General features: G+C 41.0%; 1 protein-coding gene across 5 annotated transcripts in view; it reads right to left on the bottom strand.

Annotated features, from left to right (window-relative positions):
- The window catches only part of DPYD (dihydropyrimidine dehydrogenase), a 685,692-nt gene that overhangs the window by 290,262 nt on the left and 369,940 nt on the right, over positions 1-25,490 (bottom strand). For all 5 annotated transcript variants that reach the window (XM_090050053.1, XM_090050052.1, XM_090050055.1 and 2 more), the window contains one exon: positions 23,706-23,921. In XM_090050053.1, coding sequence (XP_089906179.1) covers positions 23,706-23,921 — 216 coding nt within the window. The remainder of the gene's footprint in view (positions 1-23,705; positions 23,922-25,490) is intronic.

Consider the following 25,490-nt stretch of genomic DNA (forward strand, 5'->3'; position numbering starts at 1 on the left):
TTTCACTCTCCTCCCTCTCTCATAGGGTCTCTTTCACACATCAACAACTTATACCACTCTGCTCCCTCCCCTTTAGGCCATAGGCTTTATCTAGCACACACCTTGGGTGGCAGATGAACCCTCTGGTTTGCCCCTGACTGGGGCTCCACACCTGCCCCCTCACTGGGGCTCCACATCTCTATCATTTCACTGGGGCCTACCCCTACTGGGGCTCCACATCTACCTCCCTCACTGGGGCTACAGGGCTTCCCTCCCCAGTGCAGACTCGGGTGGCTGTAGCTGTGCCTGGCCCTGACGTCTATCCACAGTGATATAGGGGTTAGGGGTTACTGAGGCACCCTGACCCACCTTCCACCAGGGTGGTAACTGGCCTGGTACTTCCAGGGGGCTCCCGTGCCACTGGGAACCCACCAAATCACCCACTCACAGCAGGGTGCAGTTTCAGGTCATGCCCAGAACCAAGAGCCTCCTGCTCCTACCTGCAGATGTTCTATACAGCAGTTTAGCCAGACAATGTTCCTACCTGCCAGCACTGAACTGCGCTGTTTATATAGGCGGCCAGGGTTCTAAAATGGCTGCTGCAATCAAGCACCTGCTGGCTGTTTGACTTGGCCCTTAATGTGGCAGGCACCAACAGCGCCCTGCCACAAAGGATTTTTCTGGCTATGCTTTTGAAAGATTATGTGTAGTTGGAAAAGGGACAGATGAAGTGTTTTGGGATGTGATGCATTAAAGAAAATTATTATTCACTCATATTTGATGGCTAAAGAATGATATTTAGAATTAGATTTTAGAAACTGGCTTGCATTAGAACAATGGTCCAGGGGAATGGCAAGGGTTAACTGGGTTCTAAAGTCTGCCTGTGGTAAAGATTCACATTCTCAGCATTTTAGCATCCAAGGGTTCAAAGCTAGCAGACAGACACATACATCCTGTGAAACTTTTTCCTTGACAACCTATAACAAGATGGCAGAATTAGCATTAGGTCACAATGATCCACTGTAAAACCTGGGATTCCTGGTTTTGGTGGAATGACCAAATTAGGAGACTGGGAACTACCAAATTAAGGTACCAGCAAATGCCCAAATTAGGATATGCACACCTGATTTGTTTAAAGAAACAAATATAAGGTTGACAGGGAAGAATGTGGACAACATGACAATCACAGGAAAAACACTCAACAGTATCCAGAAATGAAGACTCATCAGGAGAAAAAGAATATGTAAGCAGGAATCTTCAGGGCAGCAATTGGACATTGACCCCCAATCTCCAAGGCTGCTGACATCCTGATTCAAGCAAAAACAATGAAGTGGCACTTGCATACCGGCCAGACCTACCATCTTCTTGTGAACCCCTAGGACTGGTAAAGAAGTGCGACTGCATAGTCATTTTGCTTGCTTTGCTTGTATTAGTCTCATTTGCTATCACTGTGAAACAATAAAATTTGCCTATTATTGAATGGAAGGGGTCATGGTCGGTCTCATTCAGAAAGGCTGTGCTCGCCTGGAACAAGGCATCAGGGCAAGTTCGTAAATCCAGTGTCAACAGTACTCAGGAAGGGTTTTCATTTTAATTTAATGCACATCCAATATGAGGAGGGTTACTTCATAAATGTGTGTAAAATATTAAAAAAATTAGCTATTGATTTTAGAGAAATAATTTTTAAGCAACACTGTATCAGCAACAATACTGCTACATAAAACTCTGCTGTTATTAGAAGATTTCTTTTTGGTTCCAGTAGAACTATGTGTATTCTTAGACTCCTCAAAAATAATAAATGAACTATGTTGTGTGAACTACCAGCTTCATCTTTCTCACTGTTTGTATGATTTATTAAATCATAGATCATTCCAGTATGTTCCAGAAGCTCCTTTTGAAAGACACAAAAAAGGAACAATTATCCTCTGAACTCTTTCCTCTGTCTTCAGGGACTAAATACATTAGAAACACATCCGTTAGGTCCTACGCTGTAGAAATGGAACATAAATACACTGATTGCAGTGAGAATACTGGTATCTGGAGACTGATAGGAAACTGGTAGAACGAGCAGTGCTCGTGAATGCTATTTTGCAAGAGTCTTTTCACTCACATTTAGGCTAGGCACAGACATTCAAAAAGCCCAAGGCAGAATCTATCTAAGTTATGTGGTTTTCTGAAGGCGGTGTAGTTTAGGTTGGTAGTGGACAGAACACACATTCATCCTTTGGTGGGGAAGACAAATCTTAGACTGGGTTCCACCATTTTTAAACCACTCTGTGTGTGCTGAACTTCTGTTCTTTTCTGGGTATAAACCAGTTTTTCAAAACTTATACTGATAAAAGTGTAGTGTATGTACTTAGCCCATATGAACACTTTCCAAACAATAGTAAGGAAACTGAGCAGAGATGGTACAAAATGTGACTTCTGCGGAAATACGCACAGAAGAGGAAACTACAGACATTATTTTTACCTCCACAGAGGAAAGGGGTTGGGACCTCATGAACTGGCTTCTTGGTTGTGCAAACCATTGTGGCTGACAGTTTGCTCTTGAGAATGCTTTCATTGCTCATTAGTTTAATTAATTATTTTTCAATGAAAAATATATTGTTCCCCAATAGGGAGGTCCAGGTTTATAAGAAGAGCATCCTATTTGGATCCATATCGCTAACTGGTCATCTTCAAGAAGGGAACAGATTTCACTGACTTACAAAGATGCATAATACCCTATATCAAAAGTGTTGCTACATTTTTGGGGTTTTGGTAAAGGAAAAGATAACAAAGTTTATGGCTGTAACTGGAAAAGGTTTAATAGTTGCACAAGCCATGTTAAATTTAGAATTTAATTTTAAATTTGAGCCAGGATCTCTATTACACTGATATAAATCCAGGTTTGCCATATGAAACATTTTTCTAGGCACAGGGGTATTTGTATCTGAACTATAATATACTGTATTTACTCAAAAGAATGGATAGGGTGTTGCAGGATGATACTTGACACCTGAGAGTATATTATGATTACCCCAGGATGTTAAGTTTTGTTAAGTACATGTAATACAAAAAGCTGCTTAAGAAATTCTACATAATATACTGGTAGTTTTGAAGTGATGTTGAAGTTATGAAGATCCAGCATATATGAGAGAGACAAGGATGTTTCTGTGGCTGATACCTTTTATTGAACCAACTGCATGGTTAGGAAAGACTTCAAAATGTTTTCAAATGCAAGAGAAAATGAATGACATTCAAAAGCTTGTCTATCTATACATAGCACAATAAAGACAACTCGTGGACTCCACCTGAGAGCTGTGGCACCAATCTGGACTTGTACGTGGATTGTTTCTGCTTTCATGCCTACTCTGAAAAAGCAACAGCATTTACACTACAACCTCAATGTTGTGGAATGGAGAGCCACGCTCAGCCTTAAAACACCCTTAAAGACATTATCATACAACAGGGTGATTAGTGTGGGGGGAGGGTGTGATGTGGGGTGGCACTGTTGTCATGGACAAAACATCGTACACACAGGAAGCTGAGATACAACACTCCAACACGGTTTTACCAACTCCCAACAGAGGACCCTATGGCACAATACCCAAAAGGAATTAAATAACCTCTTAAACAAATACCTCTGGAAACAGAGGAGAGAATTATGGCTTCTACCTCCTGGGAGCCCAGGCCAGGCAACTTTTATGTATTGCCCAAGATCCACAACGCCCCCCCCCGGACACCCCATGGTCTCTGGCATTGGAACAATCACAGACAAAGTTTCTGGCTATGCTGTCTCTATCCTAATACCATATGCCACTGGAGCTGCCAACTATTCGACAAACACCACAGATTTCTTAAAGAAACAGGGCTCTATTGACAAGCTTCCAGCAAATGCCATGTTAGCTACCATGGATGTCATGTCTGTATACAACAACTCTTGTGAGAATGGATTACAAACCATGAAGAACATTATTCCTGGTGAAAAAACTGCTTTTGTATCCATTATGTTCTCCGTCTTTTTCCTCACACATAACTACTTCAGGTTTAGGGATTCCTTATACCTACAAAAAATGGCACTGCCATGGGCACATGTATCCCCTCCCCCCCCCAGTATGCCAACATATTTATAACCAATGTTGAAGTTTGTTTCCTCTGCTCTCTCATCCTCCCAGTACAAATCAGGTACATCAAGGGCATCTCCATAATATCGACAAATGAGAAGGTCTCTCTAGAGAAATTTCACCAGGACTTTAACAACTTCCACCCCTCCATCAAACTAATTCTGGAATACTCCATGTAGTGGATTCATTTCCTAGGCAGTAATGGTTTGCAATGGCCACATCACCACCACACTGCATTGGAAAACAACTAACTGCCACAGTTACCTTCATGCCACCAGCTTTCATCCTAAGTACACTACTAGACCCGTTGTCTACAGCCATGCTCTAAGTTACAGCTGGATCTAGTCAGATCCCAATGACTGGGATAAACATCTTAAGGATCTGGAACATGGATTCTTACAATTACAATACAATCCAAAAACTGTAGCCACTCAAATAAACAAAGCCAAACTCAGATTGTGTTCAACCTGCTAAAATAACAACCCTGAGACAAGGATAACAGAATCCCTCTGGTTGTCACTGAAAGCCCCCAGTTTGAACACCTAAGATGCATCATTAATGTGTCTCCAACCCCTCCTGGAAAAGGATGACCATCTCAAGATAGCTTTTAGAGATAAGCCTGTCCTGGCTTACACATAGCACCTGATCTCAAATGGTGTCTCTCAAAACACAGACTAATGAACTTTCATCTTCACTGAGGCACCAGGCCTTGCAATAGTCCCAAATGCCTGCTGTGTCCCACATCAATACAGACTGCATAAACATTGGACTTTATAAAAAACAGTACAACATCCAAGGTTCATTCACCTGCAACTCTACCAATCTCACGTGTACCATCACTTGCTTACAATACTCATCTGCTATCTACATCAGTGATCTCCAGATTTAGAATGAATGGACACCAATCTGACATCAGTAAAAAGACACAAAACCCTGTGACAGAACACTTCAACTTCCCTGAACCCTCCATCTCTGACCTCAGGATTGCTGTTCTCAGGCAGAAAATTTTTTAAAATTAGTTTGAACAATGAATTGAATCAAAGAACTGGACTGTGTTAAGTATGGTTCAACCAGGGGCTATGGGGTCTTATCTTATTACCAGGATTAGCTTTTGTGACTCCTTTGTTTCTATGGGTTCTTTGCTTGCATGCCTCTCACAGCACTCTACCCTCCCACTTCCTCCTTGCCTCTCCTTTCTGCTTTCCTGCTTAATCACTCACTCCATTTTATACTCTGTTCTAAGATGTCCTTTCACAGGATCTGATGAAGTAAATTTGGATTCATGGAAACTTGTGCTCTCTCTCTCTCTGTGCATCTCTTATTTAGTTGTTCTACAAAGGTGCATATCTACCCTGCCTTTTCAGTCTATCCAGAACATGTGGTTGGTCTAATAAAAGATATTACCTACAAAAATCCTTGCCTCTTGCTTGTATTATACATTCATATTTAATTTACTCCATGATGCCTAAAATAGCTACTTATATATTTCTCCTAATATATAAAGACCAAATTAAATCTGTGCAGCGCATAGGGCCCAGTCCTGCACAGTGCACCTGTTTTGATACAGCAACACACACACACATACATATCCCATTTATAGTAGTAAAACCTCTTTAGAAAATTGTTAGAATTGATTATGGATGGCTTCTCTTATCATAAAATAGCTATGCATAACTAATTGAAACTTAACCCAGAGTATCATTATTCTATATTGTTCCATGAAATACATAATGCTGGATATATTGATTGCTAAGGCTAGCCAACATCAACATTTATAGTAGTGGTTATGATGCTTGGTAAGGATACTAACCAACAAAAATGTTACTTCCAACATAATTAATACGTAATAACTAGAAACTGTACATCTTGGGAAATAATATCATTTTGAAAATGAACAGAATTTTCATATGCTTGATATAATAATGCAATAGTAACTTTAAAATGCCCTATTTAAAAAGGTTTTGTTCTACTATTCTGTTAAAATCCCATAATTTGCTATAAACACATTTCAGTGAATACCGATACACTTGTGTAAAAATCTAGCAGCAGCATATTTTTGTAGCTGTTATTTATTATAATTAGTTAGCATCTTTTTAAAACTCCACACCAAATATATTTATACATAACATCACATGCTGGGTAAAACACGAAAAGAGCAAACCATTCACTTCTGAATATTATAGCTTAAGCCTTATATTATTCAGAGCTTCCAGTAGTTCTTAGATAAATTTCTCAATTAGTCCACTGCCATATAGCTGTAGAAGGCTAACAAACCCCTCAGTGTTCACATGACAGCCCTTGTTCAAATGCATCCTTATTCTGTCATCTACTGGCAGTGTGCTTTCCAGTCATGTTCTCTGCCAGTCCTTACCAGTTTGCCAATTACACAAGCTGCTTCCCAGACATCAGACAAAAATTCCACAAGACTGCTGTGCAAGCGTACCCTAATTAACCATCAGCTTAATTAGACAATTTACTGTGTAATTAGCAGGCAATTAGTCAACACCTCTCAGATCTTATTGACTGCTGTGACAGCCTTCCCTACTCTACACATTCCAGTACACAATCACCACCATGATTCTAGCACTCTCAATCCCCTGTACAACAGCTCTGTGCAAAGAGAAGTGAATAATATTACATAACAAAAGTGAAAAAAATGAATACTTTGCCGGTTAGTTATTGAACTGTATTCTAGCTTGGATTTTTTAATACTAGATGGCCAGCTGCTGAAATAAGACACTACCAAACATTGTTAAGCCTTTTACATTCATGGCATGTTTTAGTGATAAAACATTTTCTATTCCATAGAACTACAGTAAGAGTCAGAAAAACAGAGGCCTCAGAAAAAAAGTACATTGTAAACTGTAGTTATACAACATACTGCAAAATGCATGACAGAGCAATAATCAAGTTTTGCTGGTAGCTGGTATATCGTATATAGTTAAGCTAGCATTGCAGTTAACAACTTTATACTCTGAACTGCCTCTGAGAAAATCAGACTAGGCAGTTGAATTAGTTTTGTATTATAGAGAGGTGGTCAAGAGCTGTAGACTAGGCCATAATTCAATATCATTAATGTAAGCATGATGAAATAAATGGAACACAAAGTTAAAAGATGATGCATTAAAAGAAGTGCATATTTGTACTTAAGGTTATAGGTTACTATGTTGTGTCATAATGCATATATTAAAAGAACAGCAAGACTCTTTTTTGCCTAGTAATTGTACTTTTGGTGCAATTTGGGTGGGTGATGTGCCATGGGCATGTGCACTTCCCTCCCATTAACATTAACTCCAAGATTTACCCATACCAATCCACCTGTTGACCACAGAGTCCAAAATCCATGACTGTTTTCTGCAAATAGCTCTGTAAAATATATTAACTTAATTCTGCTCTCACACTAATGTCAGTCAGAACTAAATCCAGTAAAATGAGCAGAAATCTACCAAAGCAATGGACTGGAGAGTCACATCTCAGTTGTCTAGCTTTCCTTTAGGGACACATCAAATGTTAAAACATTTAGTTAAATGCAAAAAAGGGGTATTCAAAATCTATAATGTGGGCAGAAAGCTCCTCTACAGAAGCTGCACTAGAAAAACTAAAATTGGTTGGACAACCTCAATACATGTCTACATGCATGATATCTGTTTAAAACAAATTATGGCTGCATGCACACATTCAAATCATCCAGGACAACTCTCCCAGGTTTGTTTTCTTGAGCAAAAAACCTGTACAGAAGTTCAGACAGAGAAGCAAAGAGCCTGTAGGGTGGACATGGGGCTGCTACAACATGCATCCCAGAGAGCTTTACAGAGTTTGGGGGCGGGGGGTGGTTTAAGTGAATGTAGGCAGGGATCAACTGGGGTTAGGGAAAGTGGAGGTGGGGTCTGTCATGCATAGGTGACTCATCCAGCCTTTCCCCTCCCCTGTTCAGTGTTGGAGCCCAGTGAAGGTTGGACAGAACATATATATGCTTGTATGCTTCCCTGGACCCAAGTGCTGCAGTGTGATTCAGGCAGAGAACAAGCCAGGAGCAGAACATGCCCCTTAAGCATTTCAGCACTGACCTATTCTGCTGCCTGTTTGGCTGAGACTGATACATGCTCTCCCTCCCCAATGTGGGAAGCGGGAGGAAGAAGCAAAGCACACTGCGATTGTAGAGGTCAGCCCTGCATCTGCTGCCTGTACAGAAGTTCTCTCTCTGGTGAGATATTCCCCAAGGAACCCCTTCATTTGGGTTGTTCCTGAGTTATTTTTCTCCTTGAGTAGCCATTTTACTCTGGGAGAAAAATTATAAACTTCTGTACACTTGTGGTTTCTCCAGAGAGAGCAGGGACTCTCCCTGGAGAAACTGAACACCTGTCCAAGCCCAAAATCAGTTCTCCTTGCATATGTAAATTTAGTTATGTAAACTAAATTCATACATAAACAGGTTTCAGTTGAATTAAGAGTTTCTTCACAGAATTCTGACCCATTTTGAAGTCAAACTTTAGTTAAATTGAGGCAATATTCCAGCAGACATGATCTACTCCATCATCTACAGTGCTAATGTTCATGTGCTACTGTTAAAAGGTATGGGTTCTCTTTTCATAAAGTACCTTAAAATTATGGCATGAAAGAATGCTTAGGCTGTCTTTTGCTGCATTTATCATTTAATTATTTTTTCTTTTTTTTCTGTAGACAGAAGAGAAAGTTAAGATCCGATGGGTTATAAGTACTAACATGATGGGAAAATTGGAGAAAAACTGATTAAAAAATTGAGGGCAATATAAGCAAATGAAATAGAAAAAATAATGAAATCAAAGCAAGAGATGATACATTTTAGATTATTTTCAAATTGATTTGGTGCTAAAACGATGCAATAAAAATACAGTGTTAGGATCAGATCATGAAGATTCTTCAGCAAATATATACATGTTTAAGTATATACAATGTTCCACTGAAGTCAATGTTACTGCTCTGATAGTTAACATTGCCATGACTATAATAATGTTTATGATGGGAGCCTTTTTTGAATATGAAATAAATGATGGGGGAGGGGAGAGCACTCAGAACAAACTGGTGAAAAAAACATGGTAAGTATTTTGATTAAAAATATGGGGGGAAGCTGTTTTATCTTGTAAAAAATTACATAAATCTGTTCTGTTGAATGAAACTAGGTGGACAGTAGGGGCCTCTGACAAAGGGCATAATGTTAACTTTAAAAGCAGTGCTTTGATGGGTTGTGATATGGAAAAACTAACATGTCTGATTAAGTATATTATTAATGCCATGGTGATGCAAGTGCCCACAATCACTTACTTGAATCACCTGGAAAAAGAAACAGTTAACAAAATTCTAATTTTAAAATGAAAAGAAATCTACTTTTCAGAAATCACTTGCTAACTTACACTGACACAATATTTTTATCTGAAATATTTTCTTATAGAATGCTATTTTGGATTTTGTTAAGGTTTCTATATGTTTTCTCAGAGGTCATACGGTTAAATTAGCTAATCAATTCTAAACTACAATATTTGATATGAGCATGTTACATTTGTGTTTTTCTGATACTGGATCTGTTATTCAGGAGTGCTAAGCTCCCTAAATTAAGTCAACAGGAGCTGCAGATGGCTTGGCAATTCTGGGAAATCAGACTTATTGTAACTATGTTAGAAAAAAACGGCAAAAAGAAAAACACCTTGGCTAATAGTTTAACAAGAATCAGTCATATTATACAAAAGTAATACAGGATTAATAGCTTGTTTAGTTTGAAACATCTTATAAACATAAGGTGTTTAGAAATATATTTGAGATTTTAACTAATATTTAGCTAACTTAAAAGATGTGCATATTTAACACCACTGATAATCTTCTAAATTATATTTTGAAGAAATACTTTCACTTGAGGCATGCTACATTTCACACATACAGCCTCATTGGTTGTAGTGTCATAAAATCTACCTAAAGCAATGGATATTTTCAGTATATACTGGACTTCTACTTCAGAGAGCTTATTTATAAAACATTTAGCTCTATATTCTGAATCTACATCAGTGGATTTTGTTAGACTTGTTCTTGATTTATACTAGCATAACTGAGTGCAAAATCAGTCTCCTCAATTTTTTAACTTGTATGATAGAAAGTTCTCTCAAATACTGGTTTACCGTACACTAGTATTTACAAACTGCCAAAACTAAAGCTTAAAGGCCAAATTTAGATTGTGTCTAAGTGCCATTCTGAATTTGCTTACTTTGACAAATTAGCATAAAACACCTGTTTAATAATAGAAACTATAAGTTTAAAATGAAGATTAAAGCTGAATAAGATTATTGCTTGGGCATGCTGGGATGAAATCAGGAAGGCAAAAGTGCAACTGGAGTTGTACCTAGCAAGAAATGTGAATGATAACATGAAGGGTTTATACAAGTACATCAGCAACAAAAGAAAGATCAGGGGAAGTGTGGGTCCCTTTCTAAATGGGAAAAGGCAACCTAGTGACAGATGATGTGGAAAAGGCTGAAGTACTCAATGCCTTTTTTACCTCAGTCTTCACAGGCAAGGTTAACTCCCAGACAACTGCATCTGGCAGTACAGTTTGGGGAGAAGAGGAGCAGCCAACAGGGGAGAAAGAACAAGTTAGGGACTATTTAGAAAAGCTGGATATGTACAAGTCCATGGGGCTGCATAAAATACCCCCAAGGATACTGAGGTAGCTGGGCAATGTGACTACAGAGCGGCTGGCCATTATCTTTGAAAACTTATGGTGATCAGGAGCAGTCCCTGCTGATTGGAAAAAGGCAAATTTTATGATCATCTTTAAGAAAGGGAATAAGGAGGATCTGGGGAACTACAGACTTGTCAGCCCCACCTCGGTCCCTGGAAAAATCATAGAGCAGGTCCTCCAGGAGGAGAAGGTGATCAGGAAGTCAGCATGAATTCACCAAGAGTAAGTCATGCCTGACCAACATGACTGCCTTCTATGATGGGATGACTCGGTCTGTGGATGTGGGGAGAGTAGTGAACAAGATATATCTTGACTTTAAGTAAGGTTTTTGTTATGGTCTCTCACAATATTCGCACAAGTGATCTAAGGAAGTATGGGTTGGATGAATAGGCTGCAAGATGGATAGAAAACGGGCTGAACTGTTGGGTCAAAAGGTAGTAGTCAATGGCTTGATGTCTATTTGGTAGCCAATATCAAGTAGAGTGCCTCAGGGGTTGGTCCTGGGGTTGGTTTTGTTCAGTATCTTCATCAACGACTTGGAAGATGGGATGTCGTGTACTCTCAGCAAGTCTACAGATGATACCAAGTAAATACACTGGAGGGTAGGGCTAATATTCAGAGAGACCTTGACAAATTGGAGGACTGGATATAAAAGAAACCTCATGAGGTTTAATAAGGACAAGTGTAAAGTCCTGCACTTAGGAAGGAACAATCCCATGCATCAATACAAGTCGGGGACCGACTGGCTAAGCAGCAGCTCTGCAGAAAAGGACCTGGGGCTTACAGTGGACAATAACCTGAATACAAACCAACAGTGTACCCTTGTTGTGAAGAAGACTCATGGCATATTGGGCTATATTAGTAGAAGTATTACCAGCAGATCGAGGGAAGTAATTATTCCCATTTATTTGGCACTGGTGAGGCCACATCTGGAGTACTGTGTCCAGTTTTGGTCCCCCCACTGCAGAAATGATGTGAAAAAACTGGAGAGAGTCCAGTGGAAGGGAACAAAAATGGTTAGGGGGTGGGGAACATGACTTATGAGGAGAGGCTGAGGGAACTAGATTCATTTAGTCTGGAGAAGAAAAGACTGAGAGGGGATTTAATAGTAGCCTTCAACTGCCTGAAAGATAGTTCCAAAAAGGATGGAAGTAGACCATTCTCAATGGTAGCAGATGACGGAACAAGGAGCAATGGTCTCAATTTGCAGCAAGGGAAATTTAAATTGGATATTAGGAAAAAGTTTCTCACTAGGAGGGTAGTAAATCCCTGGAACAGGTTACCCAGAGAGGTTGTGAAATCTCCATCCTTGGAAGCTTTTAAGGCCTGGCTAGACCAAGCCCTGGCTGGGATGGTCTTGCTGGAGGTGGTCTTGCTTTAAGCAGGAGGTTGGACTAGATTACTTCCTATGATCCCTTGCAACTCTCATTTTATATGATTCTATTATTCTAATTATTCTCTGGTAGACATTTTACACACACATAGCCACTCACACCCAGCTTTCCTTGTACCCTTGAGGAGATCATCTCCATGATAGATATCTGGGCTTTCTGGTTCAAATGCTAGGGTTTTTATAATGCTCAGCAGGCATATGACTGAAGGATCAACTCTCCAGCTGGGTTCTTCTTGCTAATTCAGGGAAACTGAGAACAGGAAGCCCTTTGATGTTTGTAGAAATCTGTGCTTGTAGATTTCTGATGTGTACAGATTCACTAGAAAAACACCTACCATGCCACATCCATCTCTGTGATTCTTCTTTGGAATATGCCATAAAATGACTATTGCGTTCCTGATGCTATAAATACTATCACAAGAAACCCCTTTTATATAGAGGGATATTTCAGTCAAAGGACTTCTAAACATTTGTTTCACAAATATACTTCACTACCTTCCACATTTTGACATGTTCATTGGCAAATATAATCTAAATTATTAATGCTGAAAATTATTTTTTAAAACAGGGCCAAATTCATCACTTTTGTAAATCCACTGACATCACAGAGAATGAGACATGCAGCAGTTTAAGTCTTACATGTCTCAGTGGGATTTCAGTAGTTACACTATGTAAGAGATTAGCTTGTGATTTTTTTTTAAGTTCCCACTACATTAAATGACCAGATTCCCTGGTTCTCTACTTCCATTGTATTGTTCCAGCATTACGTGTGACTGCCTACACCCTCATAGATAGGAATTCTTCCAGTGCAAAGATGTGGCTTGTTGGTTTAATGGGTCTTTTTGCCATGCCCCTGCTGTCCATGGCATAAGGGGGCATAGTGGGAAGAGATAATGGCACCAGCTGGAACCCAGTGCACTGTGGTGTTCCTCAGCTGGCACACAATTTTTGGAGACTAAAAGCTAGAGCAGCCTATGAAGCTGCTTTAAAAAGCAAGCCTCTAGGCTGTTCTAAACTGTCAGGGCTGGGGTAAGAGGAAGTACAGCAGTGAATTTAGTTCTTAAATCAAAGATACCATAAAAATGTGTTGTTGAGAGTGCACAAGAAAGATTTTTTTTTGTCTTTTGCTCAGATTCACAGCATAAACTGCTTTTTGAGTAACATTTTTTCTATTTAAAATATCCAAGTTCAATACAATCTTTTAATTATAAGATTTGTTTTGTATTATTGCATGCTATTTTCTATCCCCAAGATAATTTTTCCTTTGTTTTGTACACTTTACATATCCAAATCTAAAAGCAGTTAGACATAAAATACGATTGATATCCACCATTACAATTTTCTTCAAATTCACAGTTTATATTTTAAGACTTATTTGAGTATTTTTTTAAATAATAAATAATTCAAGTCACAGGCAGGCTTAGTGTGCTAAGAAATCCTGTAAAAAGCTCATTTTTTTGTTCAAGAATGTAGTTAATAAAAGTTGTCTTTGATGTTATTTAGTAGAAAGGCAAACAGTCTTTTTTATATTTGACATTAACAATCTGATCATTTGTCTCCCCAAAGAAAGCCCATACAGCTTTCATACAGGCCACACAATAAAGAATAGTAATATTTCTGTTTACTGAGATATCAACTGGCATTTCGTTGCAAGTCAATGGTCTATCTTTGCTACAGCATGCTAGACCTCAATCTGGCATCTACAAATGTCAAGAGTATAAAAAAAAATTATAAGTAGAAAATCAGAAGCATGTTCTAAATTCCTAAAAAAGGAAACAAAGTTCACCCAAACATATTTGCTGCAGAAATCAGTGCAATATTCAGCTGTCAATCTAGAAAAACAACGAGGGATAGATGCTGTCAGTAGGACAGGATAATAAAATTTCAAGCAGATGTTCAGGCTGGGCTCTAATTCTCACTGAACTCCCTTGGTGAGCATTTAATTTCTTTATCATATGCAAGCTAGGCAAATTGTACTTCATCAAAACTGTATTGTGAAATATTAATATTTCATATTATAGCAAAACTCCATAGAATAACCTTTGTCATATTAGGAACATCAGAATTTCAAATGTCATGGTTCTGCATTTTAATACATCTTAAATAGCTTTTTGGCTTAGCACCATAAATTATAACTAGTTTAATCTAAATTACCATGCTGTAACATCATACAAAAATATACATCTTTTAATACAGGTTCACTTCAGTGAAATACTAATGTTATGGAAAACAATGTCTCATTGTGTTTAGATTTTTTACCACCTATAATTATACAGGGAGGTACAAACCATATAAATATACAACTGACTGAAGTATAAATCAGTGTATTGAAAAACAGTAAACAAAAATTCTTATCTCTTGGGTAAATTCATTAATTTCTTACATAAAATGGTTCTTATTGAGAAATGGTTTTGGAAAATATATTCAAGATTATATAGATATATACTATGATTAGAAACTTTCCTGCAACATTTTAGTAGAAATTTACTCTAATTTTAATTGCAGTTATGTTTTTTTTTTAATTCGCTGTGCAACCTGTACTACAAAGTGAGAAAACATTGAGGGTTTAAGATGAAGTTTGTACACATTTATTTCGGCTGGTACTCCAAAAAAGGCAATGGCTTCTAAGTTATTGAAAGCAACAGCACCACAAATCAATGGATGTCACAACAGAGTAAAGACAGATGTCTCTGATTAATCAAAATTAAATTTTTACAACTGAAGGAAGCATCTAAAAAATCAAAGCAAACATTTCTGCCATTCCACTTACTTTTTCTCTTTCTACCATAGAAAAAAAGAGTGCAACAAGGAAATCCCTGAAGACTGAATTAATCCATGACAGAACAAGGAACAACAGTCTCAAGTTGCAGCAAGGGAAGTTTAGGTTAGATATTAAGCAGAATTTTGTCACTAGGAGGATAGTAAAACACTAGAACAGGTTACCCTGAGAGGTTGTGGAATCTCCATCCTTGGAGGTTTTTAAGACCTGGCTACACAAAGCTTTGGCTGGGATGATGTAATTGGGGATAGTCTTTCTCTGAGCAGGGGGTTGGACTAGATGCCCTTCTGAGGTCCCGTCCAACCCTAATTTTCTATGATTCTATGATTTTACAAAAATAACAGATTTTCAATAAGTGTATGGCTCAAAATGAACTAATTCATAGATAAATACAGTTTTTAGTGGATACCTTTTACATTTTTATTTAAAATCATAAATTTAAACATGGTCTTCCTAAAACTTTGTTCTCACAGAATTTAATGTAAATGTCTATGTACTGAATCCTACTTAATACTAGATAAAAGTTGTATAAATGTCCAGTGAATCAATGTAACAATTCTATTGAAAAGAAACCAGCTGTTACCATTTTTAAAATTAAACTAAGAGATTATTCCTATTTCAGATAGTTTCTATTATTCAGAGAAGATCGTTCTGAAGAACTAATGATTGGTATACAGCAAAATATATTATAAACAGGCTTACTATTAACTGAATCCTATACTTGGACTTTATTTTATTCTTCTCCTTCAACTTTTTTTTCAAACTTCTTATCAAGACAATTAAGGTGCAGTATTTCTGCAGAAGAGACTGAATAACACAAAAATACTATTTCAGGCACAGAAGTGCAAAAGAGGGAAATAAAGTTTGCAAACAGAGAAAAGTAAGAGAATGCGGGCCAGCTTTGGGTATTTTTCTCTTTCATTTTCCTAGCTTATTGAAAGCCTTCTTAAGTGAAGTTATCCCCATTTCTAAAAGAGATCAAATTACCTGATACAAATTAGTTCAATTTTTAAATATATCATTTATTTTGTAATGAAAACTCCCACAAATGATTATTTACCACTATCCAGTTTACATTGACAGTTGTATACTGCAAGACTTAGTACTTTCTGAACAAATTAGAGTGAAGTTAAGTGCATAAATATTCTGAGAGAAGTTCAGCTATGATTCATATTGTGTTCTGTATGTTCCTTTTATAATTAAGTGCTGCTTAAGAACATGCTTGCTGGGTGACGTGGTTGAAATCTATACCCCACCACTAGGGACAGACATTACACTTAAACTCATTTAAGTGATCAGAAACTGGTTTATACCTGTAACAGAACAGATGTTCAATGTACATAAACCAGTTTGAGAATGGCTCAAATCAGTTTGAGATAAACCTGGTTAAATGTGATATCAGATTTAACCAATTTGGGTCAATCCAGTTTATGCAATATTTGTTACAGACCCTTCCTGGTTTAACTTAAACCAGAGCCCCCAGCATCCCAGATGCTTTGCAGCCCTGGATGGGGATCTCTGCTCCAGAGAGCTTAGCTGGCCCCTCCCCTCTGCTCCGTGGCTGAAGCTCCGGCAGAGATAGCAGGCACAGCAGAGTCTTCCTGGCTTCCCTGTGCACCCTCACCACCCAGGACTCCCTGGTTAAGCAAGGATTCCCCACTCCCCCTCCCACAGCACAGATCGTAGCCAGCATGTGGTATGATAGCTAATGCTGAGAGGGGTCTATGTAAGGCAGACAAGACAAAGGCAGACAGGATAGTGTCTGCTTAGGACTTTTTGGAGCTAATTAACAGGCCAGCTGGTAATGTCCTTCCATTACTTCTTTGGAAAAAGTTGTTTAACAAGAATGTGAACTAATGAGAGAGGCTTTTGTTTTCTTGATGGGGTGTTAAATGCTGTGTTATCAACTCCCTGCTAGCTCCCTTGGTGGTTAGGAGCAGCAGGCGGAGGGGGAGTTGGAGGGCTTCCTAATCAGAGAGTCTTGTGGGGCCTAGCCATGACCCCCTCCCACCTCAGCTCAACCCTGTAGAAGGGAAGGGATGGATGCTTTAGTGCTCCCTAACTTCTAGCCTGAACCACTGCAAGGATGCTCCTGCATTTTGTCAGTCCAGAGGGGATGTCTGTGCAGTTACAAACTGGTTCAGCCTAGCCAGGTTAGACTAACCTGCAAAGATTGAATGAATTCAGGCATTTTGGATGTCTGTCCCTACCTCACAAGTAGAAGGTTCTAGATACATTAGAACTATTGTGGTTCTGTTGCACAGGGTGTGTTGTTTGTTTGAGAAGGGAGCTAATGCTTCATGACAAGGAACTTTGCTCTACTATAGTTCTTTCTGTGGCCACATGAATTATTTGAATAAAAAATAACTGAAGTCTATGCACTAAGACTGAAGAGCTGATGTATAAGATGGATATGACAGACATTCCTCCCACAGGCTGCAAGAGTTGGTGTCTTGAGATTCCAGAAGATAATTCTGGTGAACTAAAATTGCACACAACTTTCTGGGTTCTCAAAGTTTAGAACACCAACTGAATAATAGGGAGATATCTTAGACAAGCTTTCAGGTACAAGGTACCCTTCCTCAGGTCCAAGTTTTCTGGACTATCAAGACTACAACATTTTTCCAACAGTGGAGACATACTGGCATTCTGCACAATGTTAAAAGGAAAAAGCAACAGTACAGTACCCTGTATTAGAGTACTGTATTAGAGAGTCACCAAGTTCTTTTCAGAGGGAAAAAAGCTTTTATATAAAAGTCACGGGTAGGCCCAGAGGAGTGCAGTGGAGTGACTGCACCCCTCTCTTTGGCCATGTGGCAGGAGCAGCAATCCAGGACTTTTTAAATCCTGAAGAAAGTATGCATTTCTTCCCACCTCCCTTCCCCTCCATGCTCAGAGATATGTCCCCTTCTGCCTCCTTCCCCCCACCCCAAGTACAAGTGTCCCTGCTGTGCTGGGGGTGAGAGGACCTCCTGTCCTGCTCTGGTCAGGGTGTGTGGAGGCTGGGCTTAGCCCAGGACACCCGTAGGGGCAGGAAGCAGGTAAGTTCCTCCTCCCTGCCTGCTCCCCATGGGTGTTCCCCAGCAGCCTGGGGAAGAAGAACCCATCCACCTGCCCACCACCATTCAGGCAGGTGAGGGGGAATAGAAAAGGAAAGAACTTAGAAGGGGAGGAAAAGGGAGGGGAGGGGCCTCTGGGCAAGGGGGTGGGGAGGTAATTTTTATCTTCTTCAGGACTTAAAGTTTCTAGCTGCTGTTCCTGGGGCATGATTTACCAGCTGTGGTGGGAAGGAGAGGAAGGAGGCTGGGAACAAGGGGTGCAGCCACCCCTGCAGCACTAGTTGCTTCTCCCATGCCCCCTTTATAAAATCCTGGACCCGGTTCTGTAAAAACTCAACTTATCTTCAAAATAACTCAACTCACTAATCCCTCTCCCTCTTAACAGGTCTGTTAGGCTCCCTGATGCAATGGCACTTTCTCTGTTTTATTCTTCTCATTGTCACCTCACTGTGAGTAGTCAATGGCTAGGTTGTACAAATCCTTTAGATAGTCTCCCTTAGGAATACATCAGGGAACCAGCCCACCACATACCCATTTTTTTGTGAAATACCAAAGAACTAATTGCTGCTTATAAAATGGATGCCCTAGGTTTCAGTCTGCAGAGGGCAGGTAGAGGGTACTATGCATGGGAAAAGCAAGGTAAAACTGGTGAACAAGACAAGTCACAGTTGGGAAACCCAATAAGACATTAATAGAACACTGCTGGGAAGTCAAATTACTCATACTCTAGCAGGTGACAGGTCAAAAAAAGGGCACCTCTTAAGAAAAAACATGCCTAAGTTCATGCCTAAATTCGGGCCTTCTAAACTATGCTAATCTCTACTACCAGCCAAACTCTAGTGTATCCGAGAGTAGGGAAACTTGTCACAAAGCAGGGCTTCTATGCTGTACAGAGGATTAATGTACAGTCTTATTTGTATAAATTCTGATATAATAAAGGGCTTAGTCTGTCTGTCTGGTGGTAATGCTTTTGAAAAAAGTGTGCGTACGTTGCCAAGATAAGGTTACCATACATCTGTGTCCTCTTTTTTAAGCCCTCTGATCTTAGTCAGGGTGGGGGTTTTTTAAATCTGAGCAATGTCTGGGACTTTGCTCTGCTGGTGGGAGCAGGGGGAGGGCAATCGGAGGCAGCAGGGAACATACACAAATCTGCCTGCAGATACAGAGGTGAGCAGACCCATGCAGTGCTCCCTGCTGCCTCTGATCACCTCCCCCTGCTTCCACCCCTGGAGCACAGCAAAATCCTTTGTCAGGGCAGGGGGAGCAGGGGCTGGGGCTGCAACAGGGCAGGGGGGAGGGGAGGGGTGCTTGTTCTCCAGATGGGAAAGGGGCAGGGGGGCTTGGAGGGCAGTGGGATGGAAAGAGGAAAGGAAAGGGAAGGAAAGGAAAGGAAAGGAGAAAGGAGGAGAGGAGGCTGTGGCACCTTCCGCCCTGGGATGGGGCTGCTGCACTGCACCAGGCAGCCTGGCCATGGCCCCCTCTCCGCCCTTCCTCCCGTGCCCCACCTCAGCGTCTCATGGCTGCTCAGCCTCTGCAAGCAAAGCACAGGCACTGGCCCTTGTGCTGCTGGACTGGCCACAGTTTGCTGCCAACTGATGACCATTTTTCTTTTGTTCTGGCACTAATGTAACAGGTCCTTGAAGGGGAACATGTGTGCAGTTATTTAGGGCCAAGTAGGTGTCACAGAGTGTTTGGATTTACCTCTGGGTATGAATCAACCCACTGCCACTTGTTAATAAAAAGTCTAGTATCAGAACCACCACACTCCAGACAGTGAAGATGGGGACAGCTGGGGCCCCTCTGGCAGGGCTGGTGGGGTCAGGGGGCTGCGGGTCAGGAGTGAGGGGCATCGGGGTGGGGGACTGTGGGTTGGGAGTGTGGGGGTCACTGGCAGTGCCAGGGTGCTGTGGGTCAGGAGTGAGGGGCACCATCAGGATCCAGGGGAGCAGAATACTTCAGTTTTGTGAGTGAGGGGCTGGGGTCAGTGAGGAGCAGCAAAAGAGCTGGGGGGGCTGTGATTTCTCAGTGAGGGGCAACAGAATGAGCAGGGACAGGGCCACTCTTCAGGGCCAGCCATGTAAACACTACTTTGAAATCCATCATTCATGACAGGCAATTGGCTAGTATATAAATATTAGGCCTGTGTGAAGCAGCAAGTATTTACCTTGGATTTGGATTTGGCTGATTTGGAGGGACACATTTGATTTGGTGATTCGAATCACTGTCCTGATTCAATCTAGCTGATTTGAATCCAGACATTTGGTACTGATTCGGAGTTTCAGCCATAGACTATACAGGTAGCTGACCTCAACAACACTGGACACAGCTGCTTCCAGCTGGTAAGTCTGTTGTGGTGGGTGGAGGGGGGAGGGAAGGGGCGTGGGGGGGCAGATCAACACCCCAACAGCGAGGGAGGGATTGGGGCTGGGACAAGCTGCCCAGCTGGGGTGGAGGGGCATGGGACTTGGGATAGGGGCTCCCACCACTATATGCCGCTGTGCACTGGGAGCTGCTCTTCCAGTGGCTCCTCTGGCAGCTCTTGCCACTCGTCTGGGAAGGCATGGTAGCAGGCAAGTGCTCCCAGATCTCCACAGAATGGGCTGTGCTGGACTGAGCTCCGAATGGGTAGCAGCTGACACTGGGAGTGGGGACTATGCCCTCCCACCGCTTGCCCAGCTGGGGCAGGGAGGTGCAGGATGGTGCCGCTGTGCTGCCATGGAAAAGCAGAGTGCAGTGGCGGAAGCCACTCCAGCCTCCCTACACCTCCTGGACAAGCTGTGGTTTTGCCCCACCCACCTCAGCTAGAAGATCAGTGGCAGGGCATGGGGGGCGGGGACATGCACTCAGATTGGGGTGGGGCTGGTGGCAGGGGATATGTGGAGTTTTAGGGTGACTGCAGCCCCCCATAGTCCTCACTCCACTGCACTCTGTGGGGCAGGCAGAGCCAGGGCTGCGCTCTGGCCGGCAAGCCCCCATTGCTAGGCTGTACTCTTTGGGGCAGGCAGAGCCAGGGCTATACTCTGGGCTGTGGCTGCCTCCAGCTGGTAGCTGCCCAGAGCACAGCCCTGGGTCCACCTGCCCCTTGGAGTACAGCCCGGTAGTGGGCAGCTGGGGCTAAACTCCTGGAGCACAGCCCTGGCTCCACCTGCCCCTCAGAGTGCAGTCCGGTAGTGGGGGCTTGGCTCCCGGAGCACAGCCCCGCCTCCACCCACCCCGTGAACCACAGTCCAATGGTGGGCAACTGGGCCTAGCCTCCTGGAGTGCACCCTAACCCAGCCTGCCTCATGCAGATCTGGGGACACACACCCACTCCCATGCCCACCACAACAGACTTACCAGCTGGAGGCAGCTGTGTCTAGTGCTGTCGAGGAGTGCTGCCTGTATAGTCTATGGCCAAATCTCCAAATCAGCGCCAAATCTCTCCAAATTGATTCAAAGGCTTCCGATTCAATTTGGACCTTTTAATGGGTCTCCTGATTCGATTTGATTCGGATTCGGGGATCCAGCCACCAAATCGGGCTGAATCTCCTCCAAATTGAATCGGCTACCAAAGCGTTGCACAGCCCTAATAAATATCTGTTTGCGCTTAAACTGCAGGACCAGAAAGTCTTCTGCTCTTAGGCAAGTATTACATCAAATTTATGTTTATACAACCTGAAGCTAATTTTAGAAAAAAGGAACAAAGAAAAAATAGAGAGATCAAAGAAATGTAAATTATACTGAATTATATTATTCCATACTATCTTCTGATTATTTGTTTCAGTATTAAACAGACTGAGAACAAAGTCTTTGTGTAACACTCACTGAAGTAACAACTCATTGACCTTTTCTTTCCATTTGAAATACTTATTTGTGCAGCATTAACACTGTATTGGATTTATAAATTAAAACAATTACATTCTGTAGCCCCTGACACGGTATTTTAAAGCACTTCACAAACATTGTGGCTCAGTGTCTGTGAGACTTGTCTTATTGCAATAAATGGTAGAAAAGTAATTTTAGGTAACACCATTGGGAGTTGTGCAGCACAAACCTGTTCCTTTTCTTTCAAGGATTCCTACCTATATAGTAAACTAACCTGGGCTTGCTTAGCTTACAGAATTTGACAGTCAGTCACAGTGCAAGATGGCATGGTTGCAGGCATTATAGCAACATATCTAATAATACCTTTCAATACTTGCTATATCATGTCATCATTTCAGGCAGTGAAATAGTTATGCAAAAATGGATAGCTTCAATTAAATCCTTCCTTACTGAAGTATTTCAGTGAGACATTTCTCTGTATGTTTTACCCCATAGATCAGATCAGGATCTCTTGTTACACATATGTTTTTACGTCTGCTGTCTGTAGAGTAGCAAAGAATCCTATGACGTGTATATCATGCTGCTTATATAACTGCAATCAAAATCTGGCCAATGTATTTTACAATGGAATACATTCACTTCCCCACTCCCCTTACCTTATACCCAAAGCACATAATCTCATCTACTCACATGGATTTCTCTACCCTCTCTATACAAAAGGATTCACAAATCTTCCTCTTCCCTCTGTTTAAATCTCTATCTAACCAATCCTGCACCTCTTCTGTTTCAATTCCCTTCTACTTAATGTTTCATAGTAAATGAACATTTAACATAGCCAAAGCTGTGCTTGTCATTTTCCTTCCCAAACATTCTTCACGCCCCGTTACTGTCTGCTACTCTGTTTGATGCCAGCACCATCCACAATATTATGCAAGACTGTAAGTAAAGCCTTTTAGCATCTGCAGTTAAATTCCCTGCTCAAACCTTCAGTTTTCAGTCTTGACTGCAGAACACTCCTTCTTCTCTTCCCAAATATGCCTAGTATGTACATCAAGTCTATACAAAATATTTCAACAAAGATGACCTTCCAGCCAGCCCATCATGCTTACCTGTCATGACATTAATTCCTTTACAAACCTCTAAACTTCTGCTCCATTAGAGTGAAGTTCCTTGGCCTTACATTCCAGGCCTTCAAGTAAACTCTGTTTTTCCCTACATCTTTATCCCTGACTTGTTATATATTGGCTCCATCCCCTCTGCTGGACCAGTGACTCCATCATCAACATAGATAAACTAATGTATGTACCCAATATTTGCACAAACATTTCCCTACCTTCATCCTGGCAGTTCTCTACACACAGACAGACCTTAACATGCCATTAGAAAAAGCCACTATTTATTCTGTCTATTGCCCTTGCATTCAATTCCCTCCTGTAAACCCATTTGCACTGTAATATCTAAAAGAAATTGGATGACTGGTAATGGTAAGGCTGTGCAATAAACAGAGAAAGTTTATGTCATAATGGAAAAACAAAAAGCTAATGTTACCAAACATTTTATCATTAGAAGTTAGCCAATCCTCACCCTCCTGATTAGTTGACGTCTTCACTTGACCTTATTCTGCTATTCTTTGTCTAACTGCTCATTCTGTTTTCTTTGATGATCTCTGTAATTGCAGGCACATGCTGGTCACTTTCAGAAGCAAATAAATAATAGCAATAATAATAATGATGGCCCTGGAAAGGTTAACAGAATATTCACAGAATTCTAAAAGCTATTTAATTCACTGGATCTAATAGTTATATCCTCAAAATGCTGAGATAATTTAAAAGCAAATGAAATGACTAAGACTTAAATACACCTTAAAATATTTCCTTACCTTGTCCAGAGAGAATGTTTTGGTGACAGCAAAACCCCATCCTGCCTCAAAAGCTCTTCGAATCATCGGAGAACTAGTAGCTGGAGTTGCACTGGCAATACCAAATGGATTTGGAAACTTCAATCCAGCCATTTCAACACTGATGTCTACTAAATCAATAGGTGTATAAAAGAGAGGTAGTTCTGGGGTAGTGGAAACTGCAGATCCATATAAGTTCTGTAAAAAATAAATGTATAAAATAAACTTTTTCATTATGTTCATTTATATAATCTCTTGTTAATATGGGGTATAAAGTTCATTTATACACAGCAAAGCAAAGTATTAAATGGAAATGACTGAAAAAGCTAAAGGCATATGATTTCTGAACATATGTTGCCATCATGATGGATGGAAGTTATGCCTTTGCTACTAATAGTAAAAACAGAGATAAAAAGGAGACTCTTAATACAGGGAAGTCCTATCACCTTTGTCATGCATGAAGCACAAGAAGAGAGGCCTGACAGCACTTCACTGGTCCAAAAGTCTTTGGGAAACACAGAACTCAACAATGACAGTGATCTCTTTTGGCCTTAAAGATTCTAGTATTATAAAAGCCTAAGTCTGTCTGTCTGTAACACTTTATTCACACTCTGATTGGCTGATGGAAACAGCCAATCAATCAGAGTGCTCCAAATGTGGGGGAGCACCGCCATGATTCTGAAGCTGAGCTGAGGACCGGACAGAGGATGGGGGAAGCACTCCATCCCAGCCCCTGTCCTCTATGCCCTACCCCCCATTATTCTTCACGGGCAATTGGCTAGCCTATGAATAAGCACCTGAAGAAGCACAGCTCTCCTGCTCCTCCTCCCAAACCCACCAAACACAACACCTGTACAGGAAGGAGGAAGAAACTCCAGTAATTTAGAAAAATCCTAACCATTGAACAACTGTGTGAGTTGCTGATCCTTGTTTTATTTTTATTTCACTCATCTCTTGGGGTAAGTACAGACAGTCAAAAAGCCTGAGGATGAATTGATTTGGTCTTTTCAGGTTAGTCTAAGCTGCAAAGATTGAACCAATAAGCAAATGAACAGACATTCACTTTTGATCCAGGAAATACAGCCAAATGCCTGCCAGAAGCTGGGGAGAAAGTGGGGGGCACTAGGGCATGGCTCTTTGGCATATAACCAGCTTGAGTTGTGTGTTTGCTTCCTCTTCCTGCTGCCCACAAGGTCTCTGAGATATGCAGTCCACAATTACAGCAGCAGAACTCTGCAGAGTTCCTCTTCCTGCTTCCAGATGCCTCTAGGATTTGTAGTCCACAGTCACAGCCAACAGTAAATTTAGCAGGGCAGGACAGCTTTGTACTCAAAGGAAGTTTAACCCCCGCTCCCTGGCCCCAGACCCTAGCTGGGGTTTGCCGGGGGGGGGGGGGCGGATTTTGAAACTGGTTTATGTGCATTGAATTTCTATTCTGTTACAGGTTTAAACCAGTTTCTGATCACTTAAACTCATTTATATGGCTGGGGAGAGGGTGAGAATTACTCTAAGTTTTAATTAATGAAAAGTCTGATCCAAAACCTTAAAGCCCACTTTCTTGTTTTTAAATTACAGGGCTTGTTGTACTTATGTCAGTTGATGCTAGGGATTTTGGCCAAAGTTTGGATCCACCTCTGGAAAGAATTTGTGGGATCAAAACCTCTGCTTGTATAATTCCACTGAAGTTAATGGAGTAGTACTAAGTAATTGTTCAGGGCCCTGAACATGATGCAAATAGTGGAAATATTTAGTGGAATAGCAGAGAAG

Source organism: Crocodylus siamensis, chromosome 5 (assembly GCF_052110815.1).
Source record: "Crocodylus siamensis isolate JL-2025a chromosome 5, ASM5211081v1, whole genome shotgun sequence".
Taxonomy (NCBI): domain Eukaryota; kingdom Metazoa; phylum Chordata; order Crocodylia; family Crocodylidae; genus Crocodylus; species Crocodylus siamensis.